Source organism: Mesocricetus auratus, unplaced genomic scaffold, assembly GCF_017639785.1.
Source record: "Mesocricetus auratus isolate SY011 unplaced genomic scaffold, BCM_Maur_2.0 Super-Scaffold_100003, whole genome shotgun sequence".
NCBI lineage: Eukaryota > Metazoa > Chordata > Mammalia > Rodentia > Cricetidae > Mesocricetus > Mesocricetus auratus.
The window spans coordinates 50,972,370-50,995,358 of NW_024429188.1; the positions used below are offsets into that span (position 1 = coordinate 50,972,370).

The 22,989-nt window shown below is 39.0% G+C and overlaps 1 protein-coding gene across 3 annotated transcripts in view; it reads right to left on the reverse strand.

Moving 5' to 3' along the window:
- Positions 1-14,082: 14,082 nt before the first annotated feature.
- Zdhhc15 (zinc finger DHHC-type palmitoyltransferase 15) overlaps positions 14,083-22,989 on the reverse strand; it is a 90,044-nt gene continuing 81,137 nt past the window's right edge. For 2 of the 3 annotated variants that reach the window (XM_040744299.1, XM_005086531.4), the window contains 2 exons: positions 20,116-20,192; positions 14,083-18,318 (listed from right to left, as the gene is read on the reverse strand). In XM_040744299.1, coding sequence (XP_040600233.1) covers positions 20,146-20,192 — 47 coding nt within the window. In that variant the 3' untranslated portion in view covers positions 14,083-18,318; positions 20,116-20,145. Of the gene's footprint in view, positions 18,319-20,115; positions 20,193-22,989 lie in introns of those variants that run through there. The other variant, XR_002381490.2, reaches the window with a different exon arrangement.

Below are 22,989 nucleotides of genomic sequence, written 5' to 3' on the forward strand. Positions count from 1 at the left end.
GCCATTTTACTTGTTATTTTCCATAAATGTCCTTTTGGTTCATCTGCTCCCTTTACTTCCTTTTTTTTCACATAAAGAATTGGTTCACAACCTTCCTAACACTGTGACCCTTTAGTACAGTTCCTCATGTTGTGATGTCCCCCAACCATAAAATTCTTTTCATTGCTACTTCATGACTGTTAATTTTGCTAGTTATGAATCATAATGCAAATATCTCTGTCTTCTGATGGTCTTAGGTGACCCCTGTGAAAGAGTCTTTTGACCCCCACAGTGGTCATGACCCACAGGTTGAGAACAGCTGCATTAAGGGAACATTTTTAATGGTATGCTTTAATTGCTTTGATTATTTTGATTATTCTTTTAGTTATTTTCTTACTGGTTAATGTATATGTTCCTTATCAAATGATAAGTCTGTGATCAGTTGAAAATGTCATAAATTGAAAGTGAATTTAATGTCTAAGCTACCAAACACCACAGCTTAACAAGACAGCACACTATAGAGTGTAGGCTGTTCACCCTCATTATTATGTGGTTAATGGGAACTGTGATTCGTTGTCACTGCCCAGCATAGCAAGGGCATATTATATTGCATATTGCTATTCCAGGAAAAGATAAAAATTCAATATTTGGTTTCTACTGAATACATATCACTTTTTCATCATTGTAAATTCAAAAATTGTAAGTCAACTCATCAGAAGTTGGGAATCATCCATATATTTCCACTTGGCAGATTCTACTTTATATCCTACTAGATAAGGGGAAAAAACCCAAAGTGTTTTGCCTGCTCTCACACACTCCCCACAACACTTGTGATTTCAGATATGTGGGATTTCTCCTCACACACCAAGCAACCAATTTTCCAGGGTGTGAGTGCCAGCTGAGTGTCTGATTTGATTCAATTCTGACCTGTTGTACCCGAAAATAGCATTTGATCCTACAGGTCAAGTGCTCCGTTCTCCATCACTGACCACCATTACCATTTCGCAATGCCAGTTACAGTCTCCAGACTGTTTTACCCATTTCTGACCAACCAGCTTGAAATTGAGAGCTCCTAAGATCACCTCCTTAGGCTTGATTAAGTTGCCATGTAGCTTAGAACTCGGATAAATGCTCGTTTATTGGTTTATTATAAAGTCAAAGATACAGATAACAGCCAGATGGAAGAGATGCATGGTGCCATATAATTATGAAGTATACAGCTTCTGTGACCTTTTCTCTAGTTCCTCCTTGCTTCAGGAAGCTCACTTGTTCAACAGTCTTGAAGTGCCTGGAATCCTGCCTGTCTAAGGTTTTATGGAGGTTTCAGTACATAGGAATGTCTAATTACATCATTGGCTATTGATGATGATCACTTCAACCTTTAGCCTTTTTCTTCTCCCCAGAAAGCCAACTGGGGGAGTGTGGGATTGAAATTTTCACTAGTCTAATAACAGGGTTGATTTCTCATCATAAGGGGATCCAGGATCCCTCAACCATCACTCATCTGTTAACATACAAGAAGTCAATTACAACTTAAGAGACTTTAAGGGCTTTAGGAGTAGTGTGCCAGGAGCCAGGTGGAGAGGCCACATGCGTATTTCTTATTACATCACAGTACCACAAATTTATACCGAGTTAATTTCAATGACATATGGGGATGCTGCTCCTTTTTAGCTCTATCTTCCCTGTTCCGTCTTTGAGCTATTGTTGTGTACATTCTAGGATAGATAGCTCTGGCTATCCTAGAATTTACCATATACATCAGGCTGGCCTCAAACTTATAGAGATCCTCCTGTCTCTGCTTCCCAAGTGTTGGGACTAAAGGGATTACACGTGTGTGCATGCCATCACACATAGCCTGCAACCATTCTTAATATAGTTTTACATCTTTCATTATTACTATGGTTTCTTGTGGTGCTGAAGGCTTCAGTATGCTAATCAAGTATTTTGTACACTCGTATCAGTTTTGTAAATTTTAATGAACACAAGTAAGGAAAGGACAAGTATGTATTGGCAGAATGTATTAGGTTTCCATTGCTGTGACAAAATACCCGAGGAAATTAACTGGAAGAAAGATTGGTTTCGGCTCATGGTTTCAGTCCATGTTCATTTGGCCTCATTGTTTTGAGCCTGATGTGAAGCAGGAGGTAGAGTGCAACAAAACTGCTTGCCACGTGGAAAGGGGGAAAGAGGGAAAGATGAAGAGGAGGAGGAGGAGGAGCAGAAGGAGGAGGGAGACAACAAGAGGAGAGAAAAGAGAAAGGGAGTAGGGACAGAGGGAGGGAGGTAAGGAGTGAGAAAGAGAGGAGACACATATACAAAGGGAGATGGAGGGAGAAGGGAGGGAGGGAGGGAGGGAGGGAGGGAGGGAGGGAGGGAGGGAGAGGGAGGGAGAGGTCTTTAAAGATATGCCTACCAAGGCCTAACTTCCTCCAGCTTGGAACCAAGCCTTCAATGCACAAAGGGGCATTCAAGATCCTACCATATGAATTAATGCTGGACTCTCTTCAGGCTCTTTTTTTTTTGTTTTGTGTTTTGTTTTTGTTTTTTGGGGGGAGTGTCATGGAACTCACTCTGTAGACCATTCAGGCCTCAAACTCACAGAAATCCACCTGCCTCGGGCTGGAGAGATGGCTCAGAGGTTAAGAGCACTGACTGCTCTTCCAGAGGTCCTGAGTTCAATTCCCAGCTCACAACCATCTATAATGAGATCTTGGATGTCTTCTGGCATCCAAGGCTGAATGCTCTATACATAATAAATAAATCTTAAAAGAAATCCACCTGCCTCTGCCTCCTTAGTGCTGGGTTTAAAGGTGTCTGATACCACCAGCGACCCTCCTCAGGCCCTGTTTCCCACCTTGCCATGTGGTCTTTCCCTCCAACAACCCCCTCCACTCTGATGCCAAATATAAAATCCTCACCAGAGCTGAAATGATGGCAAAACTATGCCCTTGTACCTCTAATACCATGAGTGAAATAAACTAAGTCAGATTGTGCATTAGAGTTAGATCTTCGTCACACTGCCAGTGGCCTCATATATTGTCCCTGTCACACAATTATCACCTACATTCGGTTTTATGCAGGTTCCACAGTTGTCAGACCTGAGTCAGTAATCTCTCATTAACTCGGGTCAGCTGATTCTGTGGGTTTCCCGATCATAGTCCTACTCCTTTGTTCATATTATCGCTCCTCCCTTACTTCGATTGTACTCCAGGAAGTTGGTCCAATGGTTAGTTGTGGATTTCTATATCTGCTTCCATCTGGTTCTGGTTCTAGCTTCTCTGGGGTTATGGGTTGTAGGTTGGGTATCTTTTGCTTTATGTCTGGTAGCCACTTATGAGTGAGTACATACTGTATTTGTCTTTCTGGATCTGGGGAAGAAGTCCAACTCAAAGGTGGTACACTCCTTTAATTCCAGCAGCCACACTAGTTAGCCATAGAGCCAGGTGGTGGTGGCACAAGTCTTTACTCCCATGACTCAGGAGACAAAGTCAGATGGATCTCTGTGAGTTCAAGGCCATTCTGGACTATAGGAGAGTGAATCAGTCTAAAAGAGAAACAGAGCTTACACAAAGGGGATCTCAACACTTGGGAACTCATTCCTTTAATGCTAGCACTAGAGAGGTATATAAGAGGACCTCAGTGTCTCATGCTGTATTCTGGCAAATATTCTACAGCCACATTGAAGTCAGGATCACCCCAACTTTGGTAGAGGTAACAGCTCTTTGGTGGCTTGGCTGCTTTGCTTCTCTGATCTTCAGCTTGAACCACAACATCTGTTTCTGAGTTTTTATTATTCATAAGGTTTACTGCTGAAAGCTATAATACTTTTTTAACACAAATTGGAAACCATTGTTTACAAGTAAAACACCAATAAGACAAAAAATGCCCAAAGTAATATGAGACAAAAAGTCTACAAAAATACCATTGAGTTTATTTTGTGTTGGTCATCTGTTGCTGGTCTTGGGGCCTCCCCTTAAGTGTGGTTAATATACCCAATGAGACTCCATTGAAGACAATTAATTTTTTCTTTTCAAATGTGTGTCAGTTGCAGATAGCTTATTGGTTAGGGGTGAGAGACTGTGTCCTCTTTCCCCTCTCAGTGCTGGCACCCTGTCTGTCTTGAACCTGCGCATCCCCTGTGTATGCTGTCACAGTCTTGAGAACTGTCAGTCTTGATTTGCTCAGCTCTTTGGGGATTATTTTTAAAGAGACTGCAGGTGTAACTCAGTGGTAGACTGTTGACTAAGCATACTCAAGGTCCTGGGGTAGATTGCCAGTACTTCAAATGAAATATGATTCTTTTGGCTCTTTGCACCCCTTATAATTCCCATATGAATCTGAGGGTCAGTTTACTGGTATTTGTAGAAAAGGCTGCTGTAATATTGCTAGAAATCAATTGTGTCTTTAGAGCACTTTGGGTAGCATCATCATACTGACAGTACTAAGTCTTTCTATCCAGAAGGACTGAGCGTTTCTCCATTTAGTTATATTTTTATTTATTTCCTTGTATAGTATTTGCTATTTTTCTGTGGGTAAGTCTTTTACCTCCTTAGATAAATTAGTTACAAGATATTTATTCCTTTAGGTGATATTGTAGATGGAATTATTTTCTTTTCAGATTGCTAATTGCTAATTTATGAAAACAAAACTACTTCTCACATGTAATTTTGTAGAAATAACATATCAATCTTTTGATTTCTTGTGTATTCTTTGGGATTTTCTATATAGAGACTTACTTTCGAATAAAAGTAGTTTGTTTCACTTCCTTTTCAGATTGGTCTAATGACTAAGCTTTAAATACTATCTAATTTCCTTTATGCTTTCTTGTTTGACCCATTTCTGTTCAATAATGTAATCTTTATTTCCAAACAATTATGAAATTTCTGTTTTTTTTCCTTGTTACTGATTTCGTTACTGTTTTGTTATCTTGTCTGCAGTAGATTGCCTGGGCTACCATGACAGAATACCATGAACTGTCGTTCTTAAGCAACAGACATTATTTTTCTTTCAGTTCTGGAGGCTAGAAATCCATCACCAAGGAGTGAGTGGACACAAGGAGGGTTGGTTTTTTGTTGAGCTCTGTCTTCCTGGCTTGGAGTGAGTCACATTTTTGTGGTGTGTCTTCTACTTCCCAGTCCCACAGCCCAAACTCCCATCTTGAACCTAGAGCATTGCACATGCTAGGCAAGTAAGCGCCCAACAACAGAGCTTCATCCCAAGTCTCCTTTTAGTTTTTATTTTGATACTGGATTTCACCAAATTTCCCAAGATGGCCTTGTAGTTATCGCTTTCTCTCTTCCAAGTAGCTGGGATTATAGGCTCACAATGCCAGGCACATCAGTCTTCCATTGTACACAAACACAGCTGTCCTGTTGGATTAGGACTCCATTCTTCTGATCCCATGTGGCATTAGTTTCTTCTTTTTTTTTTCTTTTGCAATTCTAGAGATTAAACCCGGGGCCTTTTTTTTCATGTTTGACACGTGTTGAGACTCAGCTCAGTCCTGTCAATTACTATTTTAATGGTTTTTATCTCTAAATGTATTGTCATTGAGGGTTAAGATCTTCAGCATATGAATCGGAGAAAATGTGATTCAATCCATTACAATAGGGTTTGCTAGTTTTTTGTCCTGAAGTAGTCCTGTTTAGTGACTTTCACAAACTGTTTTTTTTTTCATATGTTCCTTGTTGCCTGTGGTCATTGAAGTTATTGTTTCTTTACGTCATGCTTAGTTAATATTTCAACAAAGATTTTCTTGAACATCATGAGCTTAAAACTAAATGGAAAACAACAGAAGCATAAAAGCAAAACCCAAACCAACCCAAATACCTCTTCCAGTCTTTGCGCATTAGCCTTGGGTCACGGCAGCCCTTGAACCTATATTAGACTTGCACTGAGCCTAGAGATAAGTGTCATTCTTTTTACACCCTTTCTGTTGTGTGCATCTTGTCATGAACATACACGCAGACTTCTAAATTCCCTTATATACAATATTTTAATTTTCCAAACCATTACCCCTAGTTTCTATCCAGCTTCCAGAGAGTCTATTGTTTCAACTATTTTTTGCCTCGACCATCTGCAGCGTTTTCATCCTGTTTTTGATATAGCAGCAGTGCCATGTTTGCTACCTGAGGTTCAAGTTTGTTTGAAGTTTGGATTAGCGACTTCTAGAATTCCTACACAAAAAGAAAAACAGGCATATCATCAGTTTGTGAGTAAGTACTGTTCTGCCTGTAGCTTCTATCTTTTAGCTAAATGGGGAGTTTCCAACCATTATTTCCAGCCATTATTTCGTTCTTTCCTCTCGTGGTGTGTGTATGCCGTATAAGTTAATGCACTTAATGATCCCACATTCATGTGAATTCTCATTTTTCCTCATTCTTTTCCATCTCTATTCTTTCAGTTGCATAATGTCTGTCAGCAACTTTGTTGACTCTTTCACTGCAGAGTTCCGGTTGAATGTCAAGCATCTCAGGGAAGCTTTCATTTCAGTTTTTATACTTTTCAATATGAGCTTTCATTTTTATACTTTCTGTTTTCTATTAATTTTGCTATCATACTCATTACTTTAAGCATAGTTTTGTTCACAGTTTTCTGCATCCTTACCTGTTTAATATTTTTATATTGAAGATTAGACATTTCACATAATATGTTGTTGCAACTCTAGGTACTGATCTCCCTGCATTAGGGCTTTTAAAAGAAATACTTGTTTTAAAATTTAGAAACTCAGTTAAACTATTTTAGTGAAGTCTATTTCTACTACAATTTAAAACCTATGATGTCATTCTTCAGAGGATACAGCCTGGATGATACAATTTCAGCAAAGCTCTTTTTCACTGTCACTTCCCTCATAGCTTTGTTAAGCTGTCTGTAAGTATTATATCCAACAGTTTAGCCTCTACTAATTCCTATCTTGATTGCTGCAATGTTGGTAATAAAAGGTTTTATTATCTGTGGTGCATTTTGTGGCATGGTTGATATTGTTAGAAACTGAACCCTGGGCATCATGCATATAGTCTACTACTGAGATAACGCCCCTAGCCCTGGAAGTCATTGAATTTTCTTTCTACCATAGGAAGGCTTTTAATTACTGTCTCTTTTGCTGATTTTCTCCTGTCTGTAGTTTATTTTGTTTCTCTCACAGTCTTCCTTAGTTGCCTATAGTTATTTGTCTAGAGTTGAATCCTCATGAGCTTTCCCTCTTCTGTGTTAGCATGTCCTTTGGTGTCACCCTTGTTCAGTTCATGTTTAGGCAGTCGTGAAGGTGAGACTTTACAGGGGACAGTTTCACAGTAAACTCCTGGTTCCTCTGGCTCCTATGATTTCCGTATCTCCTCTTCCATAATGTTCTCTGAGCCTTAGGTGGGAGTTGTTTTGTAACTATATCATTTGGGGCTGTATTTTGATTTGTTATGGTTTTTTATAATGATCTTTTTGTTGCAAAAATAAGCTTCCTTGATGTGGGGTAAAAGCTACACATATCTATCTGTGGGTTGAAGGACAAATACTTCTAGTATCATTAGGGCATTTTGCTAGTTTAGTAAAACACTGGCTCTCCTCCAAGATCCATGACTTTACTCACTCTGAGTTGTTGACTAGATCTCCAGTAGGCAAGATTTCCAATTTGTTGAACAGATCTTAAGTTCAATTGTAGAGCTGTTGGTTACTGCCCAGGTATTCATGCCACTGTTGCCCTTAGGGTTACAGTAACAATCTGGTTGTTGTAGTTCATAGGCATCGTCACTGAGTAGGACTGTTTGTTGATTCCCTTCTTTGGAAACTTGCATGGTGCTTTCTGGTACCATGAAAGCTGGTCCTCAGGGAGCAGGCTTTTGGGCCACTTAAAGCTCAGGTGTCCCTGGGCTTTGTGTCTGAAATACATGGTGTCTTCTTGTAAGGAACTTTATATAACATAGAGCAGTGACAATTCCTTTCTTTTTCTGTTGTATAGTTTTAAATGGCACTGTCTATGTGATAAGGTTCACTGAACATCTTTATGCGCTACTCATCGAGCATGTTTCATCTCTGTGATTTTTTAACTCTGGACGTTCAGCATTTTATTTATATGTTTCACCTTAATGTGTTTGTATTTTCTTCTTCCATCTAGAACATATATAGTAACTTTGATGCTTTTCTGCAAATTGATTGATTCTTTATTAGTTTTCTTTTTGTGGCTCCTTTGAAGATCTAATCATTGTTCTTATGTGACAGATGAGATTTTAACTAGGCAAGGTGTTAGTTGTTTCTGTTATCATTAATATTCTTGAGTTTTGTTCTGGGACACAGGAAAATTACTTGTGAATAATTTTTTTTTTGGTTTTACGAGACAGGGTTTCTCCGTACTTGTGAATAATTTGATCCTAGTAAGATTTGCTTTTATGTGGGTGTCAGTGAGGAGGCCTAGGCAATCTATGGGACCTTGGGTAGTAGATCATTATTTATCCCTGGCATCTGAATGGACTTTGGCTGCCCAACTCACAATGAGGGATGCTCTCTCAGGCTAGACCCTTGGCTGTCCTGAACAAAATGACAGACTCTGGAGATCCCCCATGGAGGGCCTTACCCTCCATGGGGAACAGAGTGGGAATTGGGTGGGGGGCTGGGGGAATTGGAGAGCAGGAGAGGAGGGGAGGGAGAGGGAGCTGGGATTGACATGGGAAGCAAGCTTGTTTCTAATTTAAATACAAAAATTATTAGAAAAAAAGATTTTCTTTTAGGGTTTGCTGGGCAGATCCAGAGCACCGGTTAGCATATTTCCCCCGTTATTCACCATATATTGTATGTATTCAGTTTTTTCCATTCTAGCTAGTGGCAAAATGAGATCCAGAGAATTTTTTCATGGGCTTCTTTTGTTTGGTTCTTTGAGGTTCCCACTTTGAAGATCATTGTCATGTAGTATTATTCTATGTATAGTTTTAAAAGCCATTAAAATTCCAGGCATATGACTTCCACAATCCAGTAAGTGACAAGGAATTGTTGAGTAAAAATGAGTACAATGTCTATGAAGATTTTTCTTTAAGAAAACATTTCTTACATTTAAAAACCATTGTCACTGTCAGTAAAATTAACACTGACATGTGCTAAGTATTCCAAGAGCTGTCATCTTAAGATTCCTTTAATTTGATGAGAAACATTTGGTCCCCTGTTGTTGGAAGAGAGGACAGTATATAATACCTGCTGTGTACACAGCCCATCCCTCTGATAGCCTTAGAAACCACCATGTTGTTACTCATCCAACTGCTCCAGAGCCTCAGGTAATGAGGGTGGAGGATTATGGAAATAGCAAGTTTGGAAAGTAGCATAAAATCAGTGTCAGGTTGACACTAATTGCTAACTGGTGGCTCAGTTTGATAACGTAGTAGTGCTGGGTCACATTCAAGTGCCGTTAATTGATTTGATGCTCATGGGAAGATGGAACACTTTTTAAAGTACAACTTCTTTGTGTGTGTGTAGTACTGAGATGGAGCCCAGGGCTTTACTCACGATGAGCATGTTTTATTACTAATCCAAGACCTAAGACCCCCCAGACCCACACAGGAATTTATAACTACCATATGAATATTTCAGAGCCATCTGGAAGCTTATGAAATTATAAATTGTGTGTTTCTATATATATGTATTTTTATGTGAAGAGTTTTTGTAGCTTATTGTAGATTCTAAAAGGTATTTATGACCAAACTAAGAGTTTTTCTCACCCTCTCACACTGAAACCCTTCTTCTCAGCAAGCCCTTTCCTGCTTTGGTCTTCATTTTAGACCCAATGAGTATAATTATGCTTTCTTGCATGAATGAGGGTTATTTACTGGAACATGGGCAATTTATCAATCACTATATGACTAAAAAGTGACACCCCTCCCCCAGAACCTGTTAACTACCTGTAGCCCATCAATGCAAACTTAGTTATTTAAAATTAGCTCTTCGTTTTTGAGACATGTTTTCATATAGGCCAGAATTTGTTATGTTGCCAAGGATAACCTTGAAATCCTGGTCCTACCAATTTTACCTACAAAGTGGTAGGATTGCAGTTGTGTACCACAATGCTAAGATTTAAAATAACCTCAAAATTGCTTAAAATAATCAATGCTAAGGTTTAAAAAGAATTGAGCTGGGGAGATAGCTCCATTGATAAAATGCTTGCCATGTAAGTGAGAAGACCCAAGTTTAGTCCCCAGAATTCATATAAATAAAAAACCATGTGTGGACACACAGTTGCACATACACACACACACACACACACACACACACACACACACACAAACACACCTCATATGATTTCCAACCATGTCCCTTTTTTTCTGTCTCTTATTCTACTTTTCTTTCTTGTCAACAGTTTTAACAAGATAATGGCTCTTGTTAGGTAAGATTATTATGAAGACATCACATCAGTACATTGGATCCCACTATAATGAGTCCATGTAGTAAATAACTTTTTTAGTTATCAACTAGGACTATAGCATCTTTGAGAAAGAGTCATATGAAATGAAGTTGTTTCTTATTGTTCCAGCTGTCCAAAACTCTTAGGTGAATAACAAGCAGAAAACCTCATAACCTGATGACTAATAAAAATATTTAAAAATAATGTTCTGGTATTTTAGGCATGTGAAATCATATCTGGCGGCAGCGTTCTGAGATGGGAGGCTGACATGAACTCAGGGATTGGAGACCAGCCTCAGCAACACTGTGAGACCCTAAGACCCCTGAAAAAACAAAAGGCAGAAACACAATAAATAGGTGCTTCAAATGACCCTATTGAGATAATCATACTGATGTGGTGATACAGTGACAGAGTGCAAATCTGATGTTGTCCCCAGGTCACTCAATCTATAGGATAGTTACGGAAGCACCAAATGACTTTTGTCCTAAACTAATTGTAAGTTTTTTAAAGGATTTATTTATCTACAATGTTTTATTTATTCATGTGTACACACACATATGCATGTGTGCACATGTGTAAATACGGAGGTCAGAAGTCAGCTTTAAAGAGTCGGTGCTTTTCACAATATAGGTTCTGAAGATTGCACTCTGATGGCCAGGCTTGGTGGCAACCTTTACCTGCTGGTTCAGAAGTGCAAATATTTTTTTTTACATAGAGTCACCCCATGTAGCCCAGGCTGACCTTGAACTGGCAGTTCTCTCCACCTGCCTCAGCCTGTTGAGTGCTGGGATTACAAACTTAAGCCACTACAACAGCAAGAATTGTAATTATATCTACTACTATGCCCTACTCCTCTATGCTGGGCATTAACTTTAGGGCCTTTTGCATTCCCCAATTCTTCAAACATCTTCCTTCCTTCCATTCTTCCATCCCTCTGTCCTTCCTTCCTTCCTTCTCTTCCTTTCTCCATCCCTTCCTCCTTCCTTCCTTCCTATAGTCTTCCTAGGTTAAAGAGGCTGGCTTTGAATTTAACTCTGTAGCTCAGCCAGGCCTTGTTCTTGCAATTCCTTGCTTAAGTCTGGGTTTACAGGTTTGAACCACCCAGACTTGGCTTAATACTGCAATTTTTATAGCTTGAAAAACACATATAGCCTGGAAATAGCTTCCAAATTCAGAGGAAATAACCGGTGGAAAAGGGTTAAAAATGTTGGTGCTTCCGATTTCATTTTGGATTATTTTCCTGGTGTTTCTCCTGGATAGTTTTACATTTTATAGGATACTCAACTGCAGTATCCTGTAGCCCTGCTGCAGGCAGATTCTTTGTGATCCAAAAGCAACTTCAGGTTTGCATTTTCTTGGGTCTCTCTGAAACACATTTATCTAATAAGGTGCTTGCTAATTATTCAGGGTGTTTTATGTATGGTATGAGGATGGATTGGTAAGTATAAATTAATAACATTTTGACTAATTTGTTAGTCATCTACACTCTGTGATGTTCTAACAGCAAAACTTTTGATTTCCTTGCACAGTGAATTGTGTTTTATCTTCACTGGAGTTGTTATTTGCTACAGCTGAATTTATTTGAGTTTGCTAACATGGTCAGGGGCAGGGTCTGAGACTCTACTAATTCATAAAGTTGACCTGAATATTTCAGTGGAGGTTTGTGAAGAAATTGCCTTTCAAGACCATGACATATTCAAATATTATTTTCAAAACTGTTCGCTTAAGATGTACTGTTTTCTATCGTAAATTTCTGAATCTTCTAGAATTGGTAAACACTGAATTGTGCTACTGTGCAAGAATGAGTATTTTAATATTCAAAGAGAAATGGACTAGTTTTTCAATGTCACTGCATATGATGAAAAAATTAGATTTGATATTTTCTGTTGCTTATATCATGAAGAAAATGCATACTAATATGTTTACGTGTTCCTATATAAAGAATTCTATATATTTACATCTTTATTTATGTCTATAAAGTTTCTTTTTGAATGTCTATGACTTAAATTCCCATGGTAACAATCTTAACTCAAATAAGATTCTTATATAGAGACTTCCTTTATGTCTCTTTTAATCTAGAAAGAAATTAGTTTTCCTTTGTTTCTAGTACATTGTGATGCAAATTAAAGCTGTTTGCAGCATTGCACTGCAGTATGTCGTCAAATGGTATTTTCAGCACAGATTTTTAACAAAGTAAATACATTTTTAAAGACTTAATCTAAATAAAAGACTTGTTTCTGGGTTTCTGTTGAGCCTGACCTGTACAGGTTGTGCCTTTCCCAAGCGGTTTCAATTCTCCATTATTATTTAGTCAGCCAGTCACCCAACTTCAGCTGGCTGGGCTGTCCATTTTAGTCACTTCTGCCTTCTTTGTTGGCTAATTTGAGGGGAGAGGAATTTCCATTCTTTCTGTAAAGGACTTTTTGTTCAGATGATGGAACCCCTATTCTATTTCTATGTGTGTTTGTGGGTGTGGAAATCAGAGGGCAATGTCAGATGTCTTCTCCACTCACTTCCTACCTTGCTTTTCAGGCAGAATCTCTCATTAAACCTGTAACTCACTGATTCCTTGAGGCTGGCTGGTGAGCAAGCCTTGAGGATCTTCTTGTCTTTGCTTCCTTGGTGTTGGGATTATAGGCACATACCACCACCACATCCAGCTTTAAAAAAATGCAATTCTTTATTGATTCTTGGGGAATTTCACATCATTCACCCCAATCCTGCTCACCTTCCAGCCCTTCCATATCTGCTCTCACCCCTGCAGCATGTCCCCCAAGGAACCCCCAAATTAGTTAAAAACAAAACAAACCACCACCTTGCTCCTCTGTCTTTCTAACACCTCTTCATCCATCCTAGTGGCATCAGGATCTGTGCTGTGTCATGCAGTACACCCCTTTGTCCAATCAGCCCCACCTGCAAAATGTTCATTGCAATGAGTCATTCGCCTGCTTCAAGGTCTCTGGCACAACGTCGTCATTGAACCCTCACCAGAACTCCTCTCAGACATCCTGCTGTTGCCTGGAGTCCTGGAGATCATGCAGTTACACACATGGCTTTTTACATGGGTGCTAGATATCTGAACTTGGGTCCCCCTCCTCAGATACTTTATCAAGCCATCTTGTCAACCCTAAAGTAAAACTTTCAGAGATCTTTCTTGATATGGTAGTTTCAAATACTTCTCTAAGTGTATAATGTGTGGTTTAGGAGCAAGTGGGCTAATACATTTTTCTCTCAGGACTATTATATTTTTCCTTCAGGTGGTATACTTTTGGAGACCAAAAAGCACAGTTCTCAGTATGAGAAAAACCAACCAGACTCAAGAGCATGTTTAGACACATAAAGCAAGACTTTTCTTTCTTTCTTCCCTTTTTTTTTACTATCATAATGGCAAAGTAAAAGACAGAAGGCGTGTGAGCCTGAGCAGAGGCTGAACGCGATTAAGTGCCATTAGCCTGGTCAGTGTTCTATCAAAAAGCCATTACTGTTAATTTCTCAGCTCTGCTCATGTAAAAGAAAAACACTGAAAGTGGAGGAGGAGGTGTTCACAAGATGAGATCTTACAGGAGTCTATAAGCATCTATATGCCACACCTACCAACCCACCTGGGAGTGAGTAAACTATCGTTTCCCTGGAAATGAGACATACAGAACTGCCATCAGAGTGGCCTGGAGCTCTAGCCTTTACCAATATTGTTTTACAGATTATGGCAGAAAAGACACAATAAATTTATGTATATAGTTTTAATAAAGGACATAGGAAGACAAAGCTGACCAGCATTTTTCAGTATTTCTGTAGCAAGACACATGGTTTTAAGAATACTATATACAGTCACTGTAAGCAGACTGATGGCAATTTATAGCAAATTGGCAACTTGAGCTTAACTGTGGAAGTCCCCAGTGTCTTTCCTTTTCTGGCTCTCCAATACAGTCCATACATCATCAAGATCCAGTTCCAGGTTTCCTGCTGTGTTTCTTTGCTGATTTAGACAGCGGGCTGAAAGCAATTATTCTTTGAATACATCTTATCTTATTGTTCTTTTATTTTAATCATTTCCTACCAAAACTATCCTGATAGACTGCATTCACTGTGTGTTTTTAATCATTCTGTAGACAGATGCTAACTAGGCCACTCCAAAGAACGCATTTAACACTGTATAGGACACAGCCTTAGCCCTTTGGGGGAAGTAAACAAGTCAAGGGCTGCATGCTGGTAAAAGCCACCCATTCTTTACTATGTTACATAATACCCACATGCAAAGGCTACAGTATAATATGGTATATTATAGGTATCATTAAAGAAATGCAAATATAGCATACAGTGTCAACCATTTCCTTCTGATTGGACAGAGTGCATGAATTTTCTGCGAAGATGGAACTTGCAATAGTGTCTGATAATCTTGTCTTCTGTGTCTGCACAGAACATGTCTTTCAGCCCAACTGAGGCTTTTAGCTACTCTAACAGCAGACATTTTAGAACAGATAAACAAAATTTTCACTTCCTGGGATTTTGGACTTCATTTAAAAGGAGAGAACAGAATCATCCCTATAAATATTTGCTCTAATGACCTAGCAGTCCCCCTTAAAACAGTGTACATTCATATCCATGTAAGTGTACACATATGTAGATATGTGTGATGAGAGTTGAAAGGGATTGACTATGTTACATTCCTGTCAGTTGGGCCTAATCAAATCTTAGGTGTAGATTGCAGCAATGTATACACAGCATTCTTAAAACATACATGCCTGGACTGTGCTTAAGTATCCATTAACATAAATGTCTATACTCTGCAATTTGGCACGAATGTGAGGAAGACACTTTTTCCCTGGAAAAATGAACCCTGAGATCGGGCTGTCTGGGTGCCACAGGAGATTATGGCACTGGCTGATGCCATCTAGTGCGAAATATATATGTCATATCGGGCTAGTGAGGGGAAGAGGCACATATTGCATTAGAAAATAAAGAGCTGTCTAAATCGAAAACTGCAAGATTTTGGAGACAGGGACTCTTGTGGAGTTTGATTCTGTTCTCTTTGTTCTCGGTGCTCTTAAGGTGCCCCATAGTAATTCCTGCACTAAGATGTCAAGCCTCTCTAACAGTGGGCTGTCCGCAATATCTATATGCTTTGGACGGCACTTTATCTCTTTTATCTTTAATTTTTGGAAAATAGTTTCTATTCTGTCTCTTTCCAAGGACATTGCTGGAACAAACGGAAGAACATTAACGAAGTACTCCAGGCTCTGCAAGAAAATATTCTGCACTGAGAGTGTGGAAGGAAAGAATGGAGCACACTTACTTGCTCAGAAATACTGTAATGGTTAAACTTTTCATTCCAGTCCTGCAAATGAAAACATGTAAGAGCACTAGGGAGTTACATAGCACCTTTCAGCTGTGGGATATTAACAACAAGTAGCTCCATTTTCCAACTGTGGAAGAAGAGTACCAAAGATTGGGGAATGACGTCCCACAGAAGTTATTGGGTAGGGTTCTAAGGAAAATAATTCAAATGAGTGAGGTCAGGGTGTGCTGATTATAAAACAAACCTGTCTTCTTGATCAATAACTAACCACTTAGATGCTTATATACAGTAATCAATACATAGAGAATCTATATAGAGGGGTATAATCAATGTCTAACTAATGGGATAAGGATCCTAAAGCAAGAATAGGGTTTCTTCTTTCTCCAAGCACCCAGAGAAACCCCTGGTTTATTTGGCCTTTTGGAGACAACGTGAGTCTTAAGACACTGAGCAATCAGCTTGCATTAACCTGAGCTTTACCCTCCCACTACTTCCACGGTCATGTCCTTTGTGACATGATCTCTATGAGGGCTGAATGCTAGCTGACGCATTCGACAGAGGAGTTTCCTGATGCCTTCCTGACTTTGCATCACAGCCTGGATGTTCTGGACCTTAGCAGAGACGATAGGTGGGGCCGGGAAGGCTGCTTTGATGCTGGTTGCTATGAACTGCTGCTTTCAGCCTCTTAGAGAAAGGTACATCTGTAAAGGACTAGAAGGCAGGGCTTGTGGATCTTAGAGCCATGTGGATGGCCAAATATGCTTCCAAGGGAAAGCTAGACAAGAGAGGTGCTTTAGAAGGAGCTTGGAAAGGGAAAGCTCTTTCCATGTGAAAGTATTAGCTTTCACCATGAATCCATCATACACAGTCTTCTAGGTCTCTCCTTAATCTGTGAATTTTAGAAGCAGTCCCTAAGCCCTTGCCCTTATAGATTTATTCACATCTTGTATTTTCTTATATGAAATGCAGACTGCAATCTATTTATTTGATTCTAAATGTCTCACCTTGGTTAAAATGACCTAGGGGGTCCAAATGGACCCATTTGGTTGTTACTTTAAATAGCTGGATTGTTTTCCTTCTCAGTTGCACTGGCACCCCAACACAGATTTGTTTGTGCCAGGCAACTCTTTTTTCACCCAGAGACATTTTACAGAGAATAATTTAGTAAACCCAACTGTCTCTTAAGGAGTTCAATTCCTTGATAACTGTGAGCTGCCTGTAACTCCCACTGATCTCTGTTAAGAGTTGGGGCTTTTATTGTCAGCAGCTGTGCATTAGAGTGCTGGTTGAAAAATGAAAAACATCAATACTCTTAGGTACTATTATTATAAAGAAGCAGCATTAGTGTCCATCTCATTGATCCAGGCACTAGGACTGAAAGGAAGGCTGGTTATAAATAAGTGGGGAAATAGATGTAAACTCTCTTAATGGCTGAGCTGCTACCGAAGCTTAAAAAAAGAGGACTGGAATATCACTGTTCGGTTAACTGTACATTAACTCCTCCTGTGAAAACATAGACCTTTAGCTAATCCTCAGGCTAGTGTCATATCTGAAACTTTACCTTCTTCAACAGAATTTTAATTATACTGAAAATCACCCTAAATCCTTTTTATAAAATGGATGTTCTGTAACTTAGGCTTATAGTATTTCTACCATTATAAAAGTAATTTACAAAGGCTAAGATAAAGCTATATAGCAGAGAAATGAATAACATAGAGATTTTGACTGTAGCCTGGCATTAAAAGTTTTTAAGAAAGTAATTCCCTTTTTTGTTTGTTTGTTTGTTTGATTTTTGAAGATAGGGTTTTCTTATGTAACCCAAGCTGCCTGGAATTCACTATGTAAAACAACCAGGCTGGTCCTGACTTTGCAGCACCCCCCCTGCTTTCCAAGTGCTGGGATGACAGGCATGCACCATCATGCTCGACCTTAGAATGCTAATTGTTGTGCTCACTGAAATGGAAGTCTGATCTGGTCTGCCCTATTAGCTTTCAGACATTTCTGTGACAAGACAGGGTTTGCATTGTTCAATTCTCAACAGGACCATGGTCACAGTCTACTTAATCTCCTTCTTAAATTTCAGACACGTGATATAGGGTTAGTTCAGAGTTCATCAAATATTTAAATTGCTATTTAGGTGAAAAGCATGATTAAATACAATCCTCAGTTTTTAAACCTTGAGATTTGGCAGAACTCTGTTGCACATACACATGTTTATATACGCCCATGAACATAAGCCGCAAACACATGCTGACTCCCCTCAATACCAGAAAAGACCCTGCAGAGAGGCATGATTAATAGTCTTTCATGGGGGAATTAGACTCCATGGTAATCTTCTGAATTCCCTTTTACCCAACTAGATGAGTATATATATATATACATATATATATATGTATATATATATACACATATATATGTATATATATATTTACTTAGACTTTCATGGATTGGGGGAGGGTCAGACAGAAAAACTGGCTTGAAGCAATTGTTTCCAAAATGAGTTCAATCAGCAAAGTCAATTTGCAAAGTCCTAAAACACCTGCACAGCACGTATTTGATGGAACACCCAAACTGTGAAGATTTCTATCCAACATGGTGACTTATTTTGAGGATTAGAGTGATTCTCAACATTGAAGTGTGTAAGCCTCATGGGAGATGGTGGTTCCTGGGGATAAAAAGCAGAAGTTTACAGGTGAGTTGAACAACTGTGAATGATTGCATAGTGACACCTAGTTCACAATAATTTGTAACCATTAAAAATTATGAAAATATGTTTTAAAAAGACAAAGATGGCTCAGGGGGTAAAGGCACTTGCTGCCAAGCCTGATGACCTGAGTTCCATCCCCTGAACCCACATGGTGGAAGGAGAAAGTTGATTCCAGGAAGCTGTTCTCTGACACCCACATGTTTGTCATGACACGCATGAGCCCCACCCCCAAACAAACATACACTAATTAAACATTTAAAGGAGAAAATATATTCATATTAATAATTTTGTTTCTAGATTCTGTCCTATGGAAATGGTTCTAATTTATTTCTTTTCAAGGATAGCATTCATAGCCTAATTCCTAATAATGAAAAGATGGATAGACCCTCAAAGTTAGATTCAGTCTATACTAACACACACACACACAAATAACTTCATTCATACAGCATTTTATTTTATATAATCCTGTTAATTGTTCTTTAAAATAACAATTTTAGTCATTGTATAATATTTCTAAAATTTTAATAATATTCTATTAGAATAATAGGGTGGCATGTTTCAATGTTTCACCAATATTCTATCTCTGGTTAATTCACTTAAATACATTCCAAAAATACAGTTAGTTACCAGATAAAATATGAGCATGTTAAGGATTTTACATATGTCACCAACTTGCCTTCGCACAAATGAGTGAAATATTGGCAACGAATATGAATACTTGTCTCAGTGTGTCTTTGCCAACATTAGGTAGTATAATAAAACCTGGCTGATTTAGTAGACAAAAATCTGTAATTACAGTAATTTATACTTCTTTACAGGAAAATTGAATAATTTTATAATTAATTTATTAATTTTGATTGTATTATTACATCTTTTGTACATTTTCTAACTTGTGAGTTTTTCTTTCCTTAATGATTTACAAGAAATTACTAAATTAAGGATGTTAATTTCTGTATCCTGCATATTTTGCAAATGGCTTTCCCACATTTGTTCTTCCATTTTGAAGGAAATATGTGGAATCAGTGAGTCTTTGTGTAAAGATTATTGAAATACTTCCTTTTTATATAAAAACTGAAACCCATGGACAGATTAAGAGGCTTCTGAGTAACTGTAGCCTTTTCATGGGAAAAGAAGTGACTTCTTACCAGTTCAGAGCTCTGAGCACCATGGCATTTCTATAACTAAGCCTCCTTTTAATATGGAATTACACTGGTCTTATTTACTTGTAAGTGTTGTAAAGAGAAGGCTGTTCGGCTTTTCACCAGGTCAAAGAGAATCCTGTGCAAAATGCTGCCTGCCACTGATAACAAATTAGTAACATTTAGGAGGGCTGGAGTACAGGGAGGCTGCTCTTTGCCTGCTAGTGCGTAAGAGTAGGTTATTAACAGACATAATGGAGTCAGGCACAAAGAACTTATTGTAATCTGTATTGTTTCAGAGACCTGGAATGCACCACGACAAGGTTTATAATTCATGGTATGAAAAGAAATAACCTGAACGGGATATTTAGCTGTTTTTGGATTCCCTCAGGCTTTTTAGCACAAGTGAAGTACGTGTGAGTTTGTAGGGAATAAAGGCATCTTTTTCAGTACATTGCACAGGGAAATAATGCACAGAACTTCTCCTGTGTGCAACGAGGGTGAAGAATTTAACACTTCGCTCACCAGAATGAGAACACACTCCTTTTCTAGTTCTGCTACCAAGGCTGCTTCTTAGTCCAGGTGGCACTAAATGTGCCTCCTTCAGAATACTGACCTGTTGGAGATGCAGAAAACATGGAAACCGCTACGTTTCTGTCTCCACAGCAAGTGATGATGAACCTTCCGGATAATCTGTAAGATTAAAAAGTACAGGTGAATGTGTCCCTCAGGGGTCTATGCTGCTTGGTCACCAGGGTGATAGCACTGAGTGGTAGAAACTTTCAGAAATGGATCTGGCAAAAGGTACTTAGGTTACTGGGAATTCTAGCCTCAGAGGCAACACTGTAGTACTTACGGAAGCCATGGTAATTCTTGTATGAGAAGACTGTTATAAAGCAAAAAGTCACCCAGTGTTTGATCCTTTCTGCATTTCTGATGGTGCACCAAGTTGTGTTGCAGGGGTGGGTATGGGAGGCTCTGCTGTGACACTGTCACCATATTGTTTCAACCCTTCAGCCACCAGAATCGGGAGACACACAATCTACTTCATAAAGTACATAGCCTCTGGTAACACTTGTTTCTAAAATGGTTATTCAAGACATGGGTTCTCTGTGTAATAGCCCCAGCTGTCCTCGAACTCACAGAGGTCTGCCTGCCTCTGCCTCCCTAGTGTTAGGATTAAAGGCATGTGCCACCATGCCCAGACTGATAATTTTTTATATTAACAGAAAATGGACCAAAATGGAAATTAAACATCTTATATGTATAGATACTTGCTCAGTAACATTTTTTTGTTCAGTAACATTTTTGTTCAATGCCTGGAGGTGGCCAACATCTACAGAGCTCCAAAAACTGGTGTGGTGCTCTACACAGAAACCTTTATATGCATAGGCATTTACATGCCAAGAGCTGCTTGGTCTGCTGTACTACTGATAATATTTTATTTATCAGCATAATCTGAGTCATAATACTGGCTGATATTGGACTTACATAGTTGTGATAACAGCTCAGTGCCATCTGTCTTTAATGAAGAGTTTTGGGTCTCGTTACTCCCAAATTATTGCCTTACTGTTATTTCATTGCACATAATTGAGAGAACTATTTCAGTATTTTAGGTGTTGGTGTGTTTCTGAAAAGGAATGAGGAATCCAGAAAATAAGAGGTTTGGGGATTAATAAGAAACATCATTTATGATACAAATATTTTGTTTCTGACCTCTAGCATTTTGAATGTGGAAAATACATCCTGAATCACTTTGGTTAATGTACAGATAAACACTCTCTTCACACTCCCAGCATAATAATGTACTTGGCATTTTGAGATAATAATGTTCACAGTGGTCATCTCCTATATCATCTAGTAAGTTTTCTTTTATTAAATCAATGTGCCATTGAAAGTGCTCCCAAAAGTGTGAGATCTCTGAAGACTGAGACTACCTAGCCAGGGTGGGTTACTTTTCCACGACAGGCTGGCAAACTCATGCTACTGAGTTTATCAGATTGACTTTGTAGCCAGAAATAGAGGAAAGCAAAAGTGATTCTAAAGATATTTGTTTTTGCAATTAAGACACTAGGACTGGAGAGATGGATCAGTCAGTAAAGGCTAGGATCACAACCACAAATATAAGAATCAGGACACTATTGTGGATGCAAGATTCCATTTTCTCTAGGATCTTTGTCTTTCTCTTTCTGCCTCCCTTCCTTCCCTCTCCCCTTCCCCCTTCCCCCTCTTTCTTTCTCAAAAGTTTTGCTTTGGATCCGCTGCCCTTCTCCATCAGCTGTGTATGTTCTGGCCTAACAGGTGAGTGTCACCATGCCTAGCTAGCTTCAGGGTAGAGTTAAGTCAGAACCGAAATTGGATAGAGCATCCCAATCTTCAGCGAGGGCTGGAGAATAACTCATTTGTACAACAGAGGGAAATATAGGTAGCAAGTGCTCAAACATATGTCATAAACATTCTGTAACAGCAATCAATAGCAGCAATGACAACTTTTTTTTTTTTTGGTTTTACGAGACAGGGTTTCTCTGTATTGTTTTGGAGGCTGTCGGTCCAGCCTGGCCTCGGACTCACAGAGATCCGTCTGTCTCTGCCTCCCGAGTGCTGGGATTAAAGGTGTGTGCCACCACCGCCCGGCTAATGACAACTTTTTAAGTGCAGTAATTGCCCTGGCCTTCCTGTTCCTGAGAAGTGAGGCTAACAAATTCTTTCAATGCTCATTACTAGCTGATAGTTGGCTGTATTGATACATTTTAGGTGTGTTTGGCAGTAAAATCTTCGAGAAGTTGATCTTTAGGATTTTGCTAAGTGGGTTTCTTTTATTTTTTCCCAGAGTGACTCACACTCTGATTTGGCACAACACTCCCACCAAACAATTATTTGAATTAAAACTATGCTCTTGTGGGCACTGGAGCTTCAGATGAAAAACCTGATTTTCAATTTCCTTCATGGCATCCTTCCCAGGGTGAGATTAAGCTAAGACTGCATAGGTGAGGAATGAATTGAATAAAGGCAGAAACTTCAAAGAATTGTGCTCTACGTAATAGAAGACAAATAACAGGATTTAGTAAGTCAATTCAATGCCTCCTACAGTCTACCTACGCCACTTCCTCCATCTCCCTGCTCTTGCTGCTTATGCAGTAGTGATTTTCCTATTATCCAATCAAAAGTATGTCAGTTCAGTCTTATTGTATGCTGCCCAGCCCTGGTTTTCTTATGTTATCTAGGATCCCTCTCCCCGTTTCCTTTAAAATCTACATTGCCACATGAACCCTTACTCTATGAAGCAACTTGGATGTGTGTGTGTGTGTGTGTGTGTGTGTGTGTGTGTGTGTGTGTATGTGTTTAGCCACTAGCTCTCAGAAATTAGCAGAGAACTTAAGTCATGATGGCTTCCTGACACATAACTCACTTCAAGTCATATTATCCTTTTCCTCCAGCCTCTGCCTTTTCATTTGTAAAGTAGAGGCAGGCACTCACAGTATTGTTGGGT